General features: G+C 35.2%; 1 protein-coding gene across 2 annotated transcripts; it reads right to left on the bottom strand.

Moving 5' to 3' along the window:
• Positions 1–535: 535 nt before the first annotated feature.
• On the bottom strand, positions 536–21643 carry LOC124454084 (MAP kinase-activating death domain protein-like). 2 transcript variants are annotated; one of them, XM_047004891.1, is made up of 22 exons: positions 20424–21626; positions 19263–19394; positions 19009–19125; positions 16831–16911; positions 16249–16584; positions 15074–15140; positions 13556–13937; positions 12408–12580; positions 11999–12058; positions 11782–11881; positions 11028–11208; positions 9658–9922; positions 8246–8864; positions 7268–7484; positions 6693–6800; positions 5203–5367; positions 4268–4340; positions 2299–2330; positions 1953–2027; positions 1770–1839; positions 1564–1610; positions 536–1135 (listed from the first exon to the last, which is right to left on the bottom strand). In XM_047004891.1, exons 1-22 carry the CDS (start codon positions 21264–21266, stop codon positions 1058–1060), a joined length of 4221 nt encoding a protein of 1406 aa, XP_046860847.1. In that variant the 5' UTR covers positions 21267–21626; the 3' UTR covers positions 536–1057. The 2 variants fall into 2 exon arrangements, with proteins under 2 accessions (XP_046860847.1, XP_046860848.1); XM_047004892.1 differs by lacking the exons at positions 536–1135; positions 1564–1610; positions 1770–1839; ... (3 more) ...; positions 5203–5367; positions 6693–6800 and adding an exon at positions 7002–7084 and having other exon boundaries at positions 20424–21643.
• Positions 21644–21645: the final 2 nt, after the last annotated feature.

Genomic DNA, 21645 nt, shown 5'->3' on the forward strand with positions numbered 1-21645 from the left:
TAAACGAAGCAAAAATGGAGCACTTCTTTAAAACAATGACAATCAAAAGTTGGCATTAGCAATAGAATCGCGTTAATATTCAGTGTTTATCGAAAGCATTAATTTGTTTTTTTTATGTTTTCAAAGAGAAGTTGTATTTCCATGGACAAATATCGTACGCTGTGATTTTACATCTGGTGCAGCAAACACACAAGGCATAGCAAAAAAACAAACATCTTCAACAGCACTACACAAAAATCGAAAATTTTCTGAAGACCTCAAACAGGGTTACGTACAATAATTGCAAGTGTGCAAATTTAACCCCCCCCCCCTTTCTTTCAATAAATTTAATATTCTTTGTCCGTTTTCAGCAGTAGATTTTGGTAATACAAAATTTACGAAAAAGCTTTCCCATTGAGCATACGCATGCGCAATGATAACGCATGTGGAATTATAACGTATGCGCAGTAACGTACGTGCAAATGTTGGAAATTTCAGGATTTGGTAAGTAGCTATAGAGTATAGGTCAGCGCCCTTCACAAAAACGCGTACAAAATTCCAGAAGAAATGATTTACTTTACTATTTATCTTTCCCACGTACATTGTACTTTGTGGAGAGTATATTTTAGCGCATTTATGCAAAACTACCTTGCTTTTAATCGATAGAAAGTTAAATTGTTTCAATGTACGATTTAAAGTTCGCTCTCCTGTTTTACAAAAAACCCACGAACAACTAAAAAAACCAAAGATGCTGGAAGTGATTTTACATTTTTTTGAATTTAATGCCAAAAATAACATTAAACGCAGAGATCAGAAGTTCAAAAATAAGTTCGACAGATGCTGCAACACTACTACAGTGACTACAGAGGGGTTTGACACAAGAAAAGCCATCACGTGATTTGTATTTACGTATACATGCTCGAAACACGTGGACATTTAACAAACAATAACTACTAAGAACAATAAAATCTAGATAGCTTACATTATCTACATTATAAATATGGTCTTTTTTGTTAACTAGCTACGTATGATTAGGTTGAATTGGGTATGAAGATGTAAGTTGATGAATACTTTTCGGTCATGAACGAACTTGTAAACCTCTCGATGCGGCAGCATACGAGAAAAGACAGAGAACAGCATAACAGACATCGCTTGCCTATAAATATGAAAAAGATGAGGTCATTTTTATTGCACGTACATCTTCAGTATGAAAACACTTTCATAACCAAAAATAACATTCAATATAAGACCACGTGAAAAAGGAAGAAAACAATACAAAATAAGGCCTTATGGACTATTTGCTTCGGTTTACTCAATCAATAAAAGAGAGAAGTTTTCATAGGAACTTTGGAGTGACTAGTAACAATAAGATTATTATAGAAATATTTGGCATAAATGTACACACAACTTAAATATATTGTGCATCCATTTGTCCTTTCCTTTTTATAAGTCTATAATGCTACAACAATCCTGGTTATTGCTTTATTCGAAACAATATTCACCCCCCCTCCCCTCCCCTCCCTCCTTATTTCGCTAACAAACCAAAGAGTGTAATAATTGAGAATGATCTTTCAAAAAACCTACCATGGTTGATTTGAATTTGTGCTGGATTTCTTCTTGGGTTATGGGATCTGGTAAATTGAAACAACAATAGCATAGTTATTAAAGTTGGTATTTTACTGGCATCAATTCAGTCAACAGTTCATTATCAATGAAGATGAGAAAAGTTCAACCAATAATTTAATCAATGTCCATATTACATTCATGAATACACAAGCCTGAATACAAACCAAATTCATCAATGACAAGAATTCCTCGTTGAGTGGAGCAGTTTTTGATGCGATTCAGATGAAGGTGGATCTAAAAAATAAAATCATACGTACGTAGATACATTGCGAGCATCTTATGATAAAGAGGATCACTCAGGGGATATCAACTACATTTACCACTATGTCATAAATAAGCAAATTGACCTGTTTATCTTTAAATTTAACAGTAATTCCATCCAAAGAAACTTCGAGAATACCGACTTGACCACTTTCAACGTCCTGCAAAGAAACAAACTTATAGTCTTCAAATGAGTTTGCAATAATGTGAAAATGCATGCGTTGATTCGTATATAAAGCACTCGATGTGTTTTTGAATTAAAGTATACGATCCACAGAGAAGCTTGACCTTTGAGAAATATGTAGTTTCGTTAACTTTTAGACGGTACTTTGCGACGGTATTACGACCTGTGCGTAGGCTAAAGAGAATTTACAGACTGGACGGCATCCCAGAAAGCAGGCAATTCAAGTTCAAGTGAATTATACACCATACCTGTGCAGGGAACTTTCCTCCAAGTTGAGGACCTATATAAATATGATATTATATCATGGAGTCATGTTATACATTACAGATACGTTAGACTGCTTTCTACAAGTTTCGCTGAACGTTGAATGACACTAATTTCAACAAGCTGTAAACAGAGCTGGTGGCGTAAGAAGAGAAGGGATGAGATTATGGTGACCAAATTACACAGTAATTTAAAGTGCCCATATCACCCTCGGGGAAACAAACAATTTAGATAGAGTTGACGATTTTAAGAACATTTGTAATAGATTTTATAAAATGATTTTATATAGATCTTCTTTGACGTTTTGCAACTCAAAGTTGGCTTTTTCGTGTTTGACCGCGAGGTGCTTTGACTGGGTCCACGCGATAGAGAACACGATGCTTTTTAACGCTGTAGCATTATAGTGCTAAATCAATAAAAAAGAGCACGGTAATACACAAAATTAATAAAAATAAATTCCTCGACTTTGCAAAAAATGTCATTATAAAATACAGCGTTAAAAAGCTTCGTGTTCTCCAATGTACGTCAGCACCGGTGAACGAGACTCAGTCCCAGCACCTCACGGTAAAACACGAAAAAGCAAACTATGAGTCGCAAAAAAGTCAAGGAAGATCAAATTTTCGTTTTATAAAATCTACAGCGAAGGTTCTTAAGATCGTCAACTCTATCTAAATTGTTTGTTTCCCTGAGGGTGATAAAGGCATTTTAAACAATATATTTCATTTGACATCACACAAGAACATAACAATGGCATCTATTTTACCAGTCTGTACTTGCGATACTGTATGTAACTCAAAGCTATAAAAAAGTTAAAGTCAATCTCATCCCGAAACCAATCGTTTCATAAGATTTTTTGTTGGGTCAATAATTATGTGTTGTCGTCAATGTCTATATCAAAGAAAATAATGTCAGTACAATTACATAATGTACTAGTTAGTAGTATGGTACTTGTCGAACAAATGTTTACTTTTTAAAAAATGTCGATCGTTTTGTGCTGTACTATTAAATACTATTTGAGAGTCGTAATTTTCTAGTGGTCACGTGGTTTTTGTTGGGTCAATCATCACGTGTTGTCGTCATTATCTACAGTATATTAAAAGAATTGTGCCGCGGGAGTAGAGTTGTAGTGTATGACCACCTTTTCGCTGAGTTTCTCGCTCGATAGAAGCTATGTCTTCTGTAAACACGAAACTTTCAAAAATTTTTCCAAAATGTGTGCGTCCAAACCAGAAACCAGAAACGTACGTAATAATCAAAGGTGAAACTACGTCCCCATTTCACTTGTACGTACATGAAGAATTCTTATTGATATATGACTCTTATTATTATTCACTATGTGAACATTCTCGGCTGTGATTGGTCAACTACCTGCAGATAATTCTCGATATCTGTAGGTTATGACGTCATAACCTACAGATGATAGTTTCTACAAATATGGCCGCCATTAAAAGCCGGTTTTGAAAACAAATCAAACAACAGCGATGTTTGCCACAGTTTCTAAAAAGCTTTTTAAAGAAAAGCACGCGGAAAACACTAAAAAAGCGGTGAAGCTGGCTTTGAACATATTTACAACATATTTTAACGAGACGAACTTGAATAAACCGTCTGACAAAAAAATTAGCGAAGGTTTGAAAAATGTTTTATATTGATATGTTTTGATAATACTTCAGTGAACAATAAAACAATTATTGAATTCGTTTTTCACATGATATAAAAAATTATTCAGACCTCGGTCAATGTTATCCAGCTCAGCTTCGCTTCGGCAGATAACAATGACTTCGGTCTGAATAATTCTTGATATCATGCTCAACCTCATCCATTAATTGCTTATTATATGATCAAAATATTAAACATAGCTATCATAATTTACCGACAGCACACGAATAACAAAGTCAATAATTATAAATATTCAAGCATTTTTAGTTTCTTAAGCAGCTTTTGTGAATTTCATACCTGATTTTAAGCCCCGCAATCTTTCAGCAGCCTTCTGCATCGTAGCTTTTATACAAAAATACAAAGCTCGGCACTATAAATGCAATAAAAAAAAGACATTTAAAAATATCCAACATAAAAACTGCTGGACGCTAAGCCGTTTGAAATAAAGCAAATGCATTTCAAGACATTTTTTAAAGTTGACAAATAAATTTTGGGTCACAATTTCTAAAAATACTTTTAACATGCTCTATAGACCATTTTTACTCATTCCCTAGGGATCAACATGCCATAGGAGGAAGCAGACATTTTGGCGTACCAAACCTAAGAATAAGAATATACAGAAGAGTCACTCGTGTCGGAACCTTTGATGCTTTTGTCCTCGCGCATGTCGTGCCGCGCATGGTGGCCGCCATTATTCCAGCCAGATGATTAGGGTTTTTGACTTTTTCCCAACCTTTATAATGATCCGAAGTCATTTCTTGAGTCAAAATATACTTGGATTCATTATTAAGTATTGACGTCATGTAATTTTAATGGTTGCAAACAAGTGAGAAATCCTAATCATCTGGCTAGAATAATGGCCGACATGAGGACGCGTTGTACACCTGAGTGACCCTTCTGTATAATCATTATTCTGTGACCAAACCAAAGAACTTCTTGAAATTTCTTTTCAAATGATACACAAACATGGCAGCAATGACGTCAGAAGAAAACTCTACAAGATCGTTGCACAAACACGGCAGCAATGACGTCAGAAGAAAACTCTACAAGATCGTTGCACAAACACGGCAGCAATGACGTCAGAAGAAAACTCTACAAGATCGTTGCACAAACACGAAAAATATTTTACGCTTAGAAATAGGATACGTTTGAAATGTGCTTCACAATTAAAAACCTTCGGTAAAACTTCGATAGAATTTCTCTGTACAAGCAATAACTATGTGGATAATGACCTTTCTAGTGCAAAATTTGTTTAGTTGAGTATCTTGTCCCTGTCTATACCACAGACATAACATCTTTGTCTTGGGCGAGTACGTAATATTGACGAGTTTCTCATACCACCATCGCTCGATAATGGTTCCGCATGGTGCTCGCAACAAAATACAATCATCGTAAACCTTAATAAATGCAAGTATGACAATATTTCACGACAAACATGGTTAAAAAAAAAACATAAGTGTGTTTGTACAAAATGTCATATGGGATGAACATGCATCCAGAAAAATTCTTTTCAGTATATAACAGTTTTTATCAAGATGGCGACTAGTAAGTTGAATTGGTATGAGACTTAATAAGAGCGGATTAGCTACATGTGGGAGGTTAAATGTAGTTATGCAGGCAATCCCAGCCGTTCAGAATATTGATTACAATTGAGTGCTAATGAGTTAAAGTTGTTGATTCAAAACGCTTTTTCACTCAAGTCTGCAGCACATGAGAGCTATCAGCTGAGCTAAAAGTTACTCGTGCCCGTTAGCTCAGGCGATAGCTCGCTGTGTGCGGATGAATTTTACTGAGTTTTACGGCTTATGCAACCTTTTCTCGCATATCAAGCATGTTTGGTTTGATATTTTTGGCCACGCGAGGCAAAAAACTCACCGTTTGCGCTGAATGTGAGCAAGATGCTCATATATAACAAATTATATAACAAATTAAAGAACCAAATCTATTATCTCTTGAACAAACAGCAAAATATCGATAACAAACGAAGTGATGAACGAATACCCAATCATGCTTTTACCCGCTCAACTACATACTTTCAAAAACTTCATGATGTTATGAGAATAAAGTCGAGAATAAAGTATGTCTTAACGGTCAACACGGAAATAGTATTACTCCAAAGATTTTGTCACTTGTCTGCTTTAATTCCTTTGCAATTTCTTAATTCATAAGCAATTTATACTTTTATATTTTACAGGTCGGGCGAGCTTACATCAAACATTCAGTGGGAGTTTAGCCATGGCGTCAACGAGTTTGTCAATGACTTAAATTTGTCTAACATGTACTCGCTCATCAATTCGTTCGTAGCGGTAGCCTATATTTTGCTGTTTGTTCTTGAGATAAAAGGACGCATTACAATTGGTTCTTCAATTGGTTCAGCTAGTTGCTCACATTCAGCGCAAGCGATGAGTTTTTTCCCTAGCGTGGCCAAAAATATCCAGCATGCTCGATATGCGAGAAAAGGTTACATGAGTCGGAAAGGCCGTCCCTAAGAAGTTAATCGGGGCGGAGGGCAGTCGCTAGAACGTTCAATTTTTTTTGGGGAGGGGTTGTTTATTTATACATTAAATAGTGCCCTACTTCTTTCATCTAAATATCAATTCACTTTCAAAGGAAATCAATCGGGGACAAATGAATATATACGTGCGAATGAAAATTCTCCAAATTTACGGTTCTATGGACGGCACTGCTAGCCAGTGCAACAAAATTTATATAATTAACTTACTTCCATAAAATAAACGTCTCCAACAAGATCACCACCACAATGGACAACAAATGTTTTCTTCGTCATTAAACGACTGCAATCCTCTATTAAATCAATGTCATTACCTCGCTAGTAAAAGAAAAGAAAAAAATTGATCAATGCTCATGTTTGAAAACGAAGAAAACATTTGTCATCACACTACGTAAAAAACAAATGTTTTCTTCGTCATCAAACGACTACAATCCTCTATTAAATCAATGTCATTACCTCGCTAGTAAAAGAAAAGAAAAAAATTGATCAATGCTCATATTTGAAAACGAAGAAAACATTTGTCATCACACTACGTAAAAAACAAATGTTTTCTTCGTCATCAAACGACTACAATCCTCTATTAAATCAATGTCATTACCTCGCTAGTAAAAGAAAAGAAAAAAATTGATCAATGCTCATGTTTGAAAACGAAGAAAACATTTGTCATCACACTACGTAAAAAACAAATGTTTTCTTCGTCATCAAACGACTACAATCCTCTATTAAGTCAATGTCATTACCTCGCTAATGAAATAAAAATGCATGACAAATAACAAAATAATTACCAAGTAATTTAATTTTGACAAAAGCTGTCCAATTAACTGGCTTTGCGTCATTCCGATATGAGCTTTACCGATGATTCGACGAACTTTCTTCTTAATATCACTTTTGTTTACGTCAAGTTGAATCATGAACGCAACGATGTTATACAAAGTCGTTCCCAGGACTTTATCCTCGTCTTCTTCCAAACGCTTCTGTTCCAGTTTGCCCAGAGATCGATATCTTGAAAGAGAGCAAAGTACGATTGCATAAAACAAGTAATGAAAAACAATGCGCGAGTTTCATTTTTTGATGCAAGTTGCAATTAATTGATATTCTATTAAAGCTTTATTTATATTGACTGCACCGCATTTCTGATAGTTCGATGAACCGAGGAAAGCTGTCTAAAATCTGGAGTTTAAACTCAAGTGTACACTCAATATGTTGAGAGCATTTGCACACCTTGCTAAGTTGTGTTGAGCGTCATTGAGAGAAGTTTGAAATTTTGCACGTATAGCTTAAGAAATATAGAAACCGCAAAACAGCCTTTCTTAATCCTACATTATCCTACATTAGCCTTTCTTAATCCTACATAATCCTACAATCCTGTATTATCCACTTCTAAATATATATCTACACGTACAGACAGACCGATAAATACGCAAAAAGAGAGATAGAAAAGTTGTACTGGTAATTTATTAAAACACGCTAACTTTGTCAAAGAAATTCGCGTGGTCAGTTTGTTAGTGCTATGTACATTTTCTATTATTCACTCACTGGAAAAACAATAGCTACATTTGTAAAGAAACAGATACTTCTATTGATGAGAAATTCTAAGGAACAGTCAATAGCGTAACGCGGAATTGTAATCATTTTGTATTGAATTCAAACAAATTTGCAGGTTGAATACGTCACTGAGGAATTGCAAACTAAGGAACTGTCAATAGCGCAAAGAGGAATTGTAATAATTTTCTATTGAATTCAACTAAAGTAAAACCTTATACCTTTCAATCATTTCGCCATGATCTTGATTCATTCCCAAGGCATCGCGTTCCGCATTCACAGTGTCCATAAACAAATGTTCCCAAAAGTCCATGTTATCCCACAACGTCGATCTTTCCCCCAGCAAACCCTGAAACAAATATTTCCTTCCCGTGTTTCCGGTGCTTTCGTCACTTACGTCGATGAGCTCACTGTTCAAATACCTATAACCCTTACTGAGATCGCTTTTCCTTTCAAGTAAATCAATGTTAGGTAAACATGGGACCGCTCGTATGGGGTTGTAGTTCGGTGACATTCGCATATGAGCAATTCGCGGACTTCCGGAAGGAGATCGTACTCTCTCCATAGAGAAACTATCTTCGTTGCTACCCGCACGTAATAGCTGTGTCTCAATATTTGAATATTTTCGATCTAACATTCTGTGTTCAGTGTCTGATGGAATATTCACTCCAGTGAAGTCACTTTGTGTACGTAATAGTTGCAAACGCTGAAAAAATCTTTCTTCGTTCCTTCCCCGTATTTTCGAGGCTTTGTTTGCGTCAATATCTGCTGCGGAAGCCTCACTGGCATCACAATGACCGCTGTCCTGTTCGCTGTCGCTAATTACCAGCGTTGATCGATCTTAAGTAAATAATGAACGTAATAACATTGTTTAAAGGGTTCATGACTCAAAATTTCATCACAAATTTGTTTCATTGTAATACAAAGAACATATAAAATGATTTTGTAACCTCTTTAGTAGAATTGACTTATTTTACTTTATTCTACATATATTAACCTTATTCGTTACGCAAATAACATCGTTATGAAATCATACGGCATAACAATATTTTTGAAGATCGTCAATTTTTTACAATTTTAGAATTTTTTATCATCAACATGTACAGATGAATATATTTTTGTAAAAGTGTCAAAGTTAGATATTTTAATGCTGACGGTAGACAAAAATTATCCTTTACCGATGCTAATTATGCAACGTGATGTCATAACGATGTCATTTGCATATTGAAGAAAAATTACATATCTCCAGAAAGAAATAAAATAAGACAATTCTATTAAAACGGTCATTAAGTCATTTCAAATTTTCTTTATTAGGCAAAAAAAATAAATTATGGTATAATTTGGTGTCATAAACACATTAACATTAAGCAAAAAAATTCTATCTGCAAACAATCTACATACATGAATTATTTTCTCAACAATGTTCTAGATGAGAGCAATCAGAGCTTAACTAACTAAAAAGACAACGTGATGTATCCAAAATAGGATGTGGTGTATTAACAAAAACATTTAATACCCAATCCTAAAACTACGTAGCTACAACGTCACTTTTTGGGAACAAATTAATTTTAAATTAGAATGAGATAAAACCTTCACGCATTCGCCACTGAAAGATTTCAAATACTTCACGTACCTCCACTGCCATTGGCTGAAACAGTTGCATCGGAGATATCCGATAGGTTTGAAAGACTTTCTGTTGGTGATATCCGTAAAGTTTCCTCTTGTGCCGCGTTGAAATTTTTAATTTCACGACCATAATAATGCGTGTGAGCAAGTCGGAGAAAATGATATGCTGACGTCACTCCACCCAGTCCAAAATTCGATAAACTGATTTCCAAGCCGTATACAACTCCTTGCAAAACGTCCAACATTCCTCTTAACACATTCTTGTTTATACACTGTAATAAAGTATGTTCATTCATTAATTGCATAACAACCGTCGACAATAGACAACTTGCATTATTACCTCCCTTTATAGTCACGCAAATGAAAACATTGCAATTGCATTGAGAGTTTACATGAGAAAACAATTTGCGTGGTTTAAAGCTTTTCGTAATTCCAGCAAAAGGCGTGTTAATTCTTGCTTTTTCAGTTAGACGAGGTTTAGTTTGAGAAGGTTTTGTGGCTTTCGGAAAAATAGTTGGCAATCGATTTAAATATCGAATATCGAATCGTCTAGCGTAGATTCGCCGCGACTTTCTGAGCTAGAAGTTTCCTGACGACCCGGGTAAGTTCTCAAAAGAACTCAGGCCTTCAGTTGTACTTCTTAACTGAGAAACGTGACTAAGAACAGCATTAAACACAATTTTGCTAGGTGGCCATATTGCAATGTTTTCGTGTGTATGACTACTAAGTGACGTAATAATGCAAGTTGTCTATTGATATATTTAGCCGAATTTGTTTACATTGTGAATGCTTGAGTCAATTACTTCCAAACTACGGTAGATGTATCACTGTGCCTGTTTGTATCAGTTTTTTAACGTAAACAAAACTGTTCATTTTAAGCAAATAACTCTTTTCGATAACTGTAAATAATTCAATCTCATTTTACTACGAACTCGTATTACGCGCTTGTATTACGTAATGCGTACGTAGTTTGTACAAAATAATAAATGCTGATAAACTATACAATTCATTATCGTACTAGAGTTTCAAAATTAAATTACTCACTCGACAAAGTTACGTAGCTACTTATACAAACAAACATTACTGAACTTAGAACTAGAAAGAGTATGAGGAAAACTATACGTCGTCGCCCTTTCATTGACAAAGTTACGTAGCTACTTATACAAACAAACATTACTGAACTTAGAACTAGAAAGAGTACGAGGAAAACTATACGTCGTCGCACTTTCATTGACAAAGTTACGTAGCTACTTATACAAACAAACATTACTGAACTTAGAACTAGAAAGAGTATTAGGCAAACTATACGTCGTCGCACTTTCATTGACAGCCCCGTAAATCTGCGTAGTTGGAAAAGAAACACAAAGTTTTTCTCACCTTGTCAGAAACTATGTCGGATTTCGTTTTATCAGAGATCTCTCGGAGGAAACAATTGACGACTTTTTGTCGACACAACTCCTTAATCATCAAACCTCGTAAACGTTTCTTCTTGAACATTCCAACACCGTTGGCGTTGAGCACCGAATTCACGACGTCATAAAGAAACTGTTGATCTTCCCTGCCATGGTACAAACAAAAAAATAATGATACAAACACGAGAAATGAATTGCTAAGAGTACCACAACTATATGGATATTCAGAGCTAAAAATGACGGTCGAATACTCTTTGGTCAACTTAATTTTAGCTCGGTCAAAGTCGATTTTTGACCGGTGACTAACTCGTACGAAAAACTTGCCCGAAATAACGTGAGACTGAAGATTTTTAATACACATCAGATCATCCGAATTCACGTGGAAAAAAATTTCGGAGGCGACAGATCATCGTATTAGACGTTCTATGCACTTCATACCTTACCATACATCGCCTTACTAGCTACGTATAATGCTTTGGGGGTAAGGCATGAATATGGGACAGGTAAAGTAAAAACTTGACAGGGCAGCAAGCATTTTTGATCCGTCATTGTCCGTTAACCGGCCATTATTTTGAGCTCTGGTCGTTTTTGCACAAGAATTAGGAAATTTGTAACTGCATGGTTTGTGCTAATTTGTAAAGTTAACGGTACATTTTCAAGGGCGATTACGTTATTGACTGGAGCATCTGAGGTTCTATAACAAGCAACATCGTACTTACCCTGTTATATTTTCACAGCTGACAGGTTTGAATAATGAATTAGCCTGTAAACTCGCAAGTTTCGCGTCCATTTTGCCAGTTTTACATTGAGTTTGTAATGCTGGTTAACGAGAAAGAAAAAAAAAGCCATTCGTACCACAAAATTTCTACAAGGTGAAACTATGTTTTCCTTTGCAAGATCTTTCACCAAATACGATTGTCATTCAGTAAGACTTACTCTTGTCATTGCAATGATTGACACTTTCACGATCAGATCGACCGTCATTCACATCATTCACTAAAACCAGATATATCATACCATGAGGCAGCACAGTGTTCGGATAAGTTTTGAAAAATAATCGACTATTGTAGCTATACCATTTATGGAACGCTACCTGTAATACAAAACCCTAATAATTTTTTGAATCCGCTATTTTACCCCAGACACGCGTGTGTAGTCAATCAATTTTCACTCCGCGAGAGAATCTCGAAACACTTCACACGCGTGTATGGGGTAAAATCTCGCCTGTCTGATTTAAGATTTGGCTTCAATTATTTGCTTCAGGTAGAGTTCCACGTATTTTAGTTCAATGATCTATGCTCGACATTAAGCAACATAGTTGAGCTAAAGGCAACAAAGCACTAACCATCAGATTTAGTTTGTGCAGACATGTCAGAGTTCGCAGCTGGATCGCTTACGTCACTTGATTCCAACGATTGACGACGATTGTTTTGAGGAGAAGGTGGGTTAGAAACGGAATATATCTCGTCATCATTACAGTCCTCATCCTCCTCAAATGATGATTGTTTTTCAAGAACTCTATAAGACGTTAAATTTATATGTTAAAATATGGTGTTTCAAAAGTTTACGCTCTCCCGATTAAATCAATGCAAATAATAAACAGAGCAAAGATTAAAGTGTTTTTTTTATGATACATATGAGTCGTAGCTACGACAGTTTTTAAGGTACGTGTAGTTGTGTCTGAAACCACATCAGCGTTCGATGAAAAAATTATAATACAAACAAGCTAAACTTCAAATTTTTTAATACTTTAAGAATAAAAAAAAACATCCACTGGCGAAATGATTCTATTTACTAACAACAAAAACATTTCAAACAACAAATGACATTTCTAGTGAGGTGGGGGCGGGGGGACTCGTTCTCAAGGTACGACATTTCTAGTGAGGTAGGGGAGAACTCGTTCTCAAGGGACAACATTTCTAGTGAGGTGAGGGGAGCACTCGTTCTCAAGGCACGACATTTCTAGTGAGGTGGGGGCGGGGGGACTCGTTTTCAAAGGACAACATTTCTAGTGAGGTGGGGGAGCACTCGTTCTCAAGGGACAACACTTCTATTGAGGTTCGAGAGTATGCCAACCAGAATACTTTGAAAATTTAGATCGTTAGAATTTTTTCTAAGGCGAGTCCTACCCATTCAAAAGTCAAGAATGTTTAAAGCTGGGAAGTGTACAGTACAGACATCTATCAAATAGTCAATACTTAATATGACAATTACGGTATATAGGTGTGTCTAGTCTATACTCTCTTAAAAATTATTAGGTGGTTTGACCCCCTTGTGTCCACCACTGCTCGTTACAATGATCAACGTTGGTAAATCAATAAATGGATAATAGTACGTAAAAATTCGACAACATTATCTGTACGTAGTCATCAAGTAGGACTACGTCAACATGACGTCACTGACAGGATACGTCATTGCATAATGAACATGCAAAATAAAGAAATGGCCAGATGGCCATGAATGATGGTCTAATTAACATGAGAAACATCATACTTAGTTTCATTAATCAAGGTGTTAGTAACGTCTTGAAGATTTGCCATGCAGTTAGGGGTTGGAGAATCTGCATCTGGAGGGGTAAACGGTGGTTTCAATGATCCCGAGGGGGTTTCGCCATGAATATCCCCACGAAACATTTCCGCTACGGTATCGCTGACGGATGAATAACAACTACTACTGTCGTCATCTTCAATACTACACGATCTTAGTCTATCGGAATCATCACTTTCATACATATCGTGGAGTAAATCCATTTCATAATTACTCCATTGCGCATCGCATAACGTGGATTCAGGATCATAGGCTTTGAAGTTTAATTTATCCAGTTTATAGTTGTACCAACGTGGTTTATCGCCAACTAAATGTGGGTCAGTTATACCTAAAGATGACATAGCCACGTTGTAAGTTATGAATACAAGACATAACGCTAGGGTACAGAAAAACCCCCCACTTCGTAATAGCTATTTTAACGCAAAATGAGAGCCAGCTATGAGTCCAGCATGGAGGAAGTCCTGTAAAATTATTTAAGAAATAAAAAAATATATTTCAAATTTAAAGTAAACGTTTAAATTTTTCCTCTAAAATGTATTCATGATCGATTTGCAAATTCTCTTTGACTGATTAATTGTTATGATTGATTCGATTGGTTGAGCTCAGATGTGTTTTGCACAGGCTAATGCAAACACAGCTCTAGACCAATAATCGCACGCGTTTCAGTCACTGAGACTAAAAACATGACCTCCTTGCGTGAAACAGGTCTTTGAGTAAATGGTTTGAACCCTGGGGTATCGTTACATGTTTGTAAATGTCGATCGTCCAGGTTGGTATAGTCCTGAGAAGGACTGTTTTTGTTGTTGTTGACTGACGTTTCGACAACCTTAGCAGTAGTCATCTTCAGAGTCAAATGAGGAGTAAACGTCAGGTTAGCCGTATTTGTTATCTGGTTCTTACATCATTGTATTGTGTGTACAGGAAATGTGCATTGTCATTGTGAATTAGTGTTAAGTGAAATATTTTTATTTTTAGTTGTGATGTGTGATTTAGGTGTGATGTTTTTAGTTGTAATGTGTGGGTGTCAATTGTGTACTGTCATTGTGATTCACAATTGTGTAGTGTCATTGTGATTCACAATTGTGTATTGTCATTGTGAATACACATTTCCTGTACACACAATACAATGATGTAAGAACCAGATAACAAATACGGCTAACCTGACGTTTACTCCTCATTTGACTCTGAAGATGACTACCGCTAAGGTTGTCGAAACGTCAGTCAACAACAACAAAAACAGTCCTTCTCAGGACTATACCAACCTGGACGATCAACATTTACAAACATGTAAAAGATCTTTGAACTGACTACAAAGAAAACAATACGCTATGACCAAGAGAACTTTTAACTTCATATAAAATAAATGGCTTTGCTTTTTGAATATTAATTTTAAGCTTCTGCCCTATATTTTATAACTGCAATCAACAATAAATCTTTATAAAAAAGAAAAAGAAAAATACTCACCCATTTGTATTCTTGTGTAGACAATATTCGTTGGATAAACTAACCATTCGGCAAGGTATTCAACATTCTTTGAAGAGAAAAAATTCATAAATTATTACAACACCATTCAGTTCCTTTATACTGTCATGTAAGAAAACAAAAGAAGAAACTACGATGACCTTCTTTCATAAAGAATCTAAATAATTATCATTAAAAAACCTTTAGTCAACTGAAAATGGAAACAAGATAAATTAGCCAATGAAAATGTGCAAGTTTCCGAATTGAAAAACTGAATTACGAAAAGGATAATCGAAAAGTGTTTTTGAGAAATATTTGACAACACATATTAGCAAACAAAGTTGTAATACAGCGTCTTATACAACGTAAGCGAGAATGGCTTGAAAATCAAGGTATAATTTGCAAGGTTTAATATAGATTGAAGTGAAAGAGGATTAACATCAAGTATTGAAACAATCGTTAAGTGAAAACGGGGAGTAAAAATCTCAAGCTTTAGCAAAATAATCAAATAAAACGTTTCTTCGTACGTAGATATGTTTATATGTATGTCTAACCTGTGTCTCAACAAGTTTCATCACGAATTTCGAGGATTAACATCAAGTATTGAAACAATCGTTGAGTGAAAACGGGGTGTAAAAATCTCAAGCTTTAGCAAAATAATCAAATAAAACGTTTCTTTGTACGTAGACATGATTATATGAATGTCTAACCTGTGTCTCAACAAGTTTCATCACAAATTTCGAGGATTAACATCAAGTATTGAAACAATCATTGAGTGAAAACGGAGTGTAAAAATCTCAAGCTTTAGCAAAATAATCAAATAAAACGTTTCTTTGTACGTAGACATGATTATATGTATGTCTAACCTGTGTCTCAACAAGTTTCATCACGAATTTCGAGGATTAACATCAAGTATTGAAACAATCGTTGAGTGAAAACGGGGTGTAAAAATCTCAAGCTTTAGCAAAATAATCAAATAAAACGTTTCTTTGTACGTAGACATGATTATATGAATGTCTAACCTGTGTCTCAACAAGTTTCATCACAAATTTCGAGGATTAACATCAAGTATTGAAACAATCATTGAGTGAAAACGGAGTGTAAAAATCTCAAGCTTTAGCAAAATAATCAAATAAAACGTTTCTTTGTACGTAGACATGATTATATGTATGTCTAACCTGTGTCTCAACAAGTTTCATCACAAATTTCGAGACGCTTGGTAGCGACAACAAGAATGCATCTCTCTGAACGGCAACAACAGGTCTCGGAAAAAGTCGTAATGTTCTAGTATGTTCCTGAAGTTTGCCGAGGACATTTTGAGCCAAAAAGAATGACGTCATCGCAACTCTGACCGCTATATCAACAGCATCGACATCATTGCCATAGACAATATGATTACTGTTCAAACCAAGCGGGATTTTATTCCATAATTGTTCCGACCAACTGTTACTCATCGACAATTGACTATCTAGGTTAGGTATTGTCTGTGGTGGTACTGATAGCGAGGCAATGGCCTACAAGTAAAAGAAATAGAATTAGTTATCATTCAAAATGTACCTATATGCACAATAGTGTCCCTGTGCTGGCTTACGTAAATAAATGGTCACAAGTAAAGAGCATTGTTAAGTCAAAACACGTGCATGTATATAAAGCTCCACACAACTTGTGGCAGCAACATCCTATATCCTCCCCAATCCCCCACCCCTCCTTGCTCCGTACACACACATAGAAATGAAAAACCTCATCAAAATAGACATTACTCTTCTAAGATTTCCTTTCAGAATACTCGCTTCAGGCTGAGGTAAATCTGGTAGTTCATCTGCTTGAAATGGAACAGTGATCTATAAAAAAGTATTGAATATACGTAATCACAAACGTATGATTTGTTTTCCATGAGGCGACATATTTATTCACTAGGGGCTGTTTACTTGAATCCAGTAACCGGGATTCAGCGAGGCGTAAAATGATTTTGAGTGATTGAAAAGAATAAAAACTTTAAGTGCCAAACTTACAACCTTTTCTTACAAGCGTCATACGTCATTTTAGTCGTAATTTTCAAACCCAGCTAAATTATTTGTTTTCGTTTTAAAGGTTTAGTGAATGTGAAAAGTCAGAGTATAGAGAAATTGCTCAAATAAGTTTTTTGTTGTGAAGTATTTAATCTTTTCCATTTACCAAAATGATTTAACGTTCCGCTGAATCGCGGCTACCCGCGGACTCATGTGAACAGCTCCTAGGTCTGCAAGATGATACTTCAAAGTGAAACAATTGAAACCCTACGTATGTATAGTTTCACCAGACAAAGGAGTTCTATGAAATCGCATAAATACGATATCACAGAAAATCCTAATTGCGTTGAAAACAGCTTTGCGTATGTTTTATAAGAGTGACGTGACTAAAGCAACACATTTAACTTGAACAAAAAACGTCCGAATCCTCATACGTTGATGTGTTCGTAACAACGTGGAAACCATCATACGCCGCACGTTGATATAACTTATGTAGCTACGTATTACGCATGATATTGATGTGTTAAAACATGAATTGCTACACTACGCATTAGCTAGTAGTAAAACCTATCAGTAAATTTTTCATTTAAAATCAAATATACGTATAAAGCGAAATTATTGATGAGTTTTAAAATTGGAAACAAGGCTTTACAGTACGTCATATGGGATCACGTACCAATGCTTTACAGTACGTCATATGGGATCACGTACCAATGCTTTACAGTACGTCATATGGGATCACGTACCAATGCTTTACAGTACGTCATATGGGATCACGTACCAATGCTTTACAGTACGTCATATGGGATCACGTACCAATGCTTTACAGTACGTCATATGGGATCACGTACCAATGCTTTACAATACGTCATATGGGATCACGTACCAATGCTTTACAGTACGTCATATGGGATCACGTACCAATGCTTTACAGTACGTCATATGAGATCACGTACCAATGCTTTACAATACGTCATATGAGATCACGTACCAATGCTTTACAGTACGTCATATGGGATCACATACCAATGCTTTACAGTACGTCATATGGGATCACGTACCAATGCTTTACAATTTTCACATAAAAGAACGAGTAACGTCATCACAAAATTAACAAACATTTCTAGCTACGTATTCAAGAAAAGATGTTTACTGTGTTTGTACGGGCTTATGCAAACCGAGGAGAACTTTGGGAGAACTCGAGAGAAGATCAGTGCAAGCCCGAGACCGAAGATCGAGGGTTGCATGAGCTCGAGAGTTCTCACGAATTTCTCTGAGGTTTGCATAAGCCAGTGCAAACATGAAAAACATCTTTTATTTCTTTTATAAAATAAAATAATGCCAAAAAGAAAAATATTTTAATTTTTCCTCCAAAAATGTATTCATGATCCATTTGCTAATTCTCTTAAACTGATTGATTGTTTTGAATGATTTGATTGGTTGAGCTCAGATATGCTTTGCACAGGCTAATGCAAACACAGCTTTAGACCAATCAGCGCACACTTTTTATTGTGTTTATTTTATAAACATAGATAAATACTTTGCAAGCAAGCAAGCATTTACAGCTACGTACGTATATCCCTTTGCTAGCAAATCCCTCCCCAGCTGAAAATTAGCTGAGAGTCAGTAGTATTAACGCACAAATTTCAGTTTGGTGCGAAAATAATATTGTAATATGGCAATATTGTAAATATGGTAATAAAAGTTCCCCACAATCAGGTAAATCTCCGGCAAAAGTTTATCAGATGTCAGATATTGCTGGATAAACACTTATTACATGTACTGGATATAGAATGCTGGTAACCGGATCAGAACTTTCCTTTTTGCAACATTTGTCTAGTATTTGCATTAGTGACAAATTATAAACATGACTTTTATGTTTGAGGTACATAATGATTTTTACAAAAATATGTTTAATCCTGTGAATACCTTGTTTGAATCAAGATCAACAATCCAAAGATCACATGGATTGTGGAAATCTTTGGTTTTATATTTGAAGAAACTTGCTGGAACTCCAATAATGTAAGGTGTAGGAGCCAAAAGAAGCTGAAAATATTGATATAACTCAATAAATGCTTTTTGTGAATATCACAACTTACTGTAGGTATGCAAATGTTGAAAAAGATTAATGTTTATGTTATTGTGACAACATAGTAAAAAAACTCATAAAAATGGACAAATACCTGTTCTGCATTATTCATACAACTAGGAAGTAAAGGAATGATGGGAAACATGTATTCCAGAGGATATAATAAAGATGACATGGCCATTATTGTCATTGTCAGCGCATTATAATCTCTTGATTGAAAAACAACCTAAAATATCAAATAATTGTGTATTTTATATAATGTAATTTTGTACATTGAAAAACAACCTAAAATATCAAATAATTGTGTATTTTGTATAATGTCATTTTGTACATTGAAAAACAACCTAAAATATCAAATAATTGTGTATTTTATATAATGTCATTTTGTACATTGAAAAACAACCTAAAATATCAAATAATTGTGTATTTTGTATAATATCATTTTGTACATTGAAAAACAACCTAAAATATCAAATAATTGTGTATTTTGTATAATGTCATTTTGTACATTGAAAAACAACCTAAAATATCAAATAATTGTGTATTTTATATAATGTCATTTTGTACATTGAAAAACAACCTAAAATATCAAATAATTGTGTATTTTATATAATGTCATTTTGTACATTAGTATTGTAGACACAACTCTAACACTTTTTTTCTTACAAAATGTTCATTTATAAGATAGACGATCAATTTAATGGTGGATGATAGGATATGTACATGTACAATTTAAATCAATAAAAATGAAAAACGTAATTTTGTGAATTAAGTTGTCTACCTCTTTTTAACAAGCAGCATTCAAAATCTAATGTTACGTATGTATGTTCGACTCAATATTAAGCATTAGTTTGATGGATACACTTTATTTTGTAAATGCATTTTATAACAACCTTTCATTTTTCCTGTACAGAAATAAAAGACACACAGGAATGCATACAATTCAAAGACAAACCTTTCAAAAATAGTCATGTTTATTTTTCTGTAATATCAAACACATTGATTGGAGCATTTTTACAATGCCATAAAGGTTGCCTGGTAGCCTTGAAAAATAGGAAGGGCTTACGAACTCTGCAACTGCCTTGATTAGTTGAAAATATGTAAAACTTTAATAAAGCCATTAAGTGTCAATACAGTACTGGATTGCCATTTTGTACAACAGTACATGTACATATGTAAATACACATGTATTTCATCAAAACAATGCCAAAAGCAAAAATAGCAAAACAGTAAAACTATTTATCTTAAACAGTACCTTTTGTTCCAATAGTATACATGTGAGCACTTTCAGAAATGTGTCGACACCAAGAAGCTCTAAAGGTAGATGAATTGGGAAGTCAACAAGAGAAAACCTCTTTGCATCAGGGAATGCAAAACAGATTGGAGGATGCAAGTCTGGAGGAACAAGCTCTAGTTCAACTTCAGTCCTTCCAGGGATGGGCACCGGAGTTAACAACAATCGCCTTATCCATGATTCAATCTCTCTCATTTCTTCTTGTAATGGACTCAACTTTGGATCTTCATTACATAAGAATAAAGACCACGAATCAAATGCATGAGATGATTGACTCGAATTCAAATCTTTCGAAGAAGAACTGCCTCTCGACTCGATCATACGTCGAAGTACATAAAGACATTCACGAAATGATGAGAATATAGGATGATGAGTGATTATACATAGTGATGTCAAAGACACACATTTTGTCGTGTTTTTTTGCTTCATTTCTTTACTCTCGTTATAGCCGTCATCTCTTCCGTTTGTTTCTTTGTTTTCTTTCGAAAACGAACCGTAGCAAGGACGGTAGAAGTTCATCGCAACTCCATAGCGTGTCTTCCCCGAATCTTTTTCCGTCAGAGTAAAAACAAATGTTGTCGCTTGACGAAGAGAGATTTTCTTTGCTGCTGTACACGATCCTTCAGGCTGACAGAAGAAAACGACGTCGGGAGGAAAATGAAAGTCGTTGTAATCATCCTTGGGAAACTTTCTCAAAGTTTCGGGAGTTTCCGTCAAACCTAATGTAGGATTTCTCACGCCAACTACCACAACGTAATCGATTAATCTTTTACACAGTTCTGGCTGATTTATGTACTCTGCCATTATCGACCTTCTTTTCGACTTGTTCTTTTCATAATCAAAATACACTATGAAGTGTTTTGATCATACTCAAATAACAATTCAATTCAACTTTATAAACACTATGCCAGTGACTATGCTCAAGATACTCGATATTTTTAAATACTCTTTCATCACCTGCTTGCTGTTTTATATGTCGATTTCCTGTCGAGAAAAATTCTTCTAGACAAAAAAGTCGCGAAGATCAGAGCAAAAGATCAAGCAAATTGGAATCAGCCAATTGGCAATTGTAAAGAAATTGAAATTATTGTTAATATTTTCAAGATAGCAGCAACCGAGTGAAATCATATTATGGTAAAGATCAACAGTTAGTCAAGTTTTTTCTTGTTTGCGTCATGGTCAT

The sequence above is a fragment of the Xenia sp. Carnegie-2017 genome, unplaced genomic scaffold (genome assembly GCF_021976095.1).
Source record: "Xenia sp. Carnegie-2017 unplaced genomic scaffold, XeniaSp_v1 HiC_scaffold_3, whole genome shotgun sequence".
NCBI classification, from domain to species: Eukaryota; Metazoa; Cnidaria; class Anthozoa; order Malacalcyonacea; family Xeniidae; genus Xenia; species Xenia sp. Carnegie-2017.

Bases quoted from the DNA above. Each gene is read 5' to 3' on its own strand.
- LOC124454084 (XM_047004891.1), bottom strand. From the start codon at position 21,266: ATGGCAGAGTACATAAATCAGCCAGAACTGTGTAAAAGATTAATCGAT. The intron at 16,912-19,008 runs GTATTCACAGGA...ACTTTTTTATAG, and splicing joins TTGATCTTGATTCAAACAAG to ATCACTGTTCCATTTCAAGC. The intron at 6,801-7,267 runs GTAATTATTTTG...TTCTTTTACTAG, and splicing joins TGTCAAAATTAAATTACTTG to CGAGGTAATGACATTGATTT.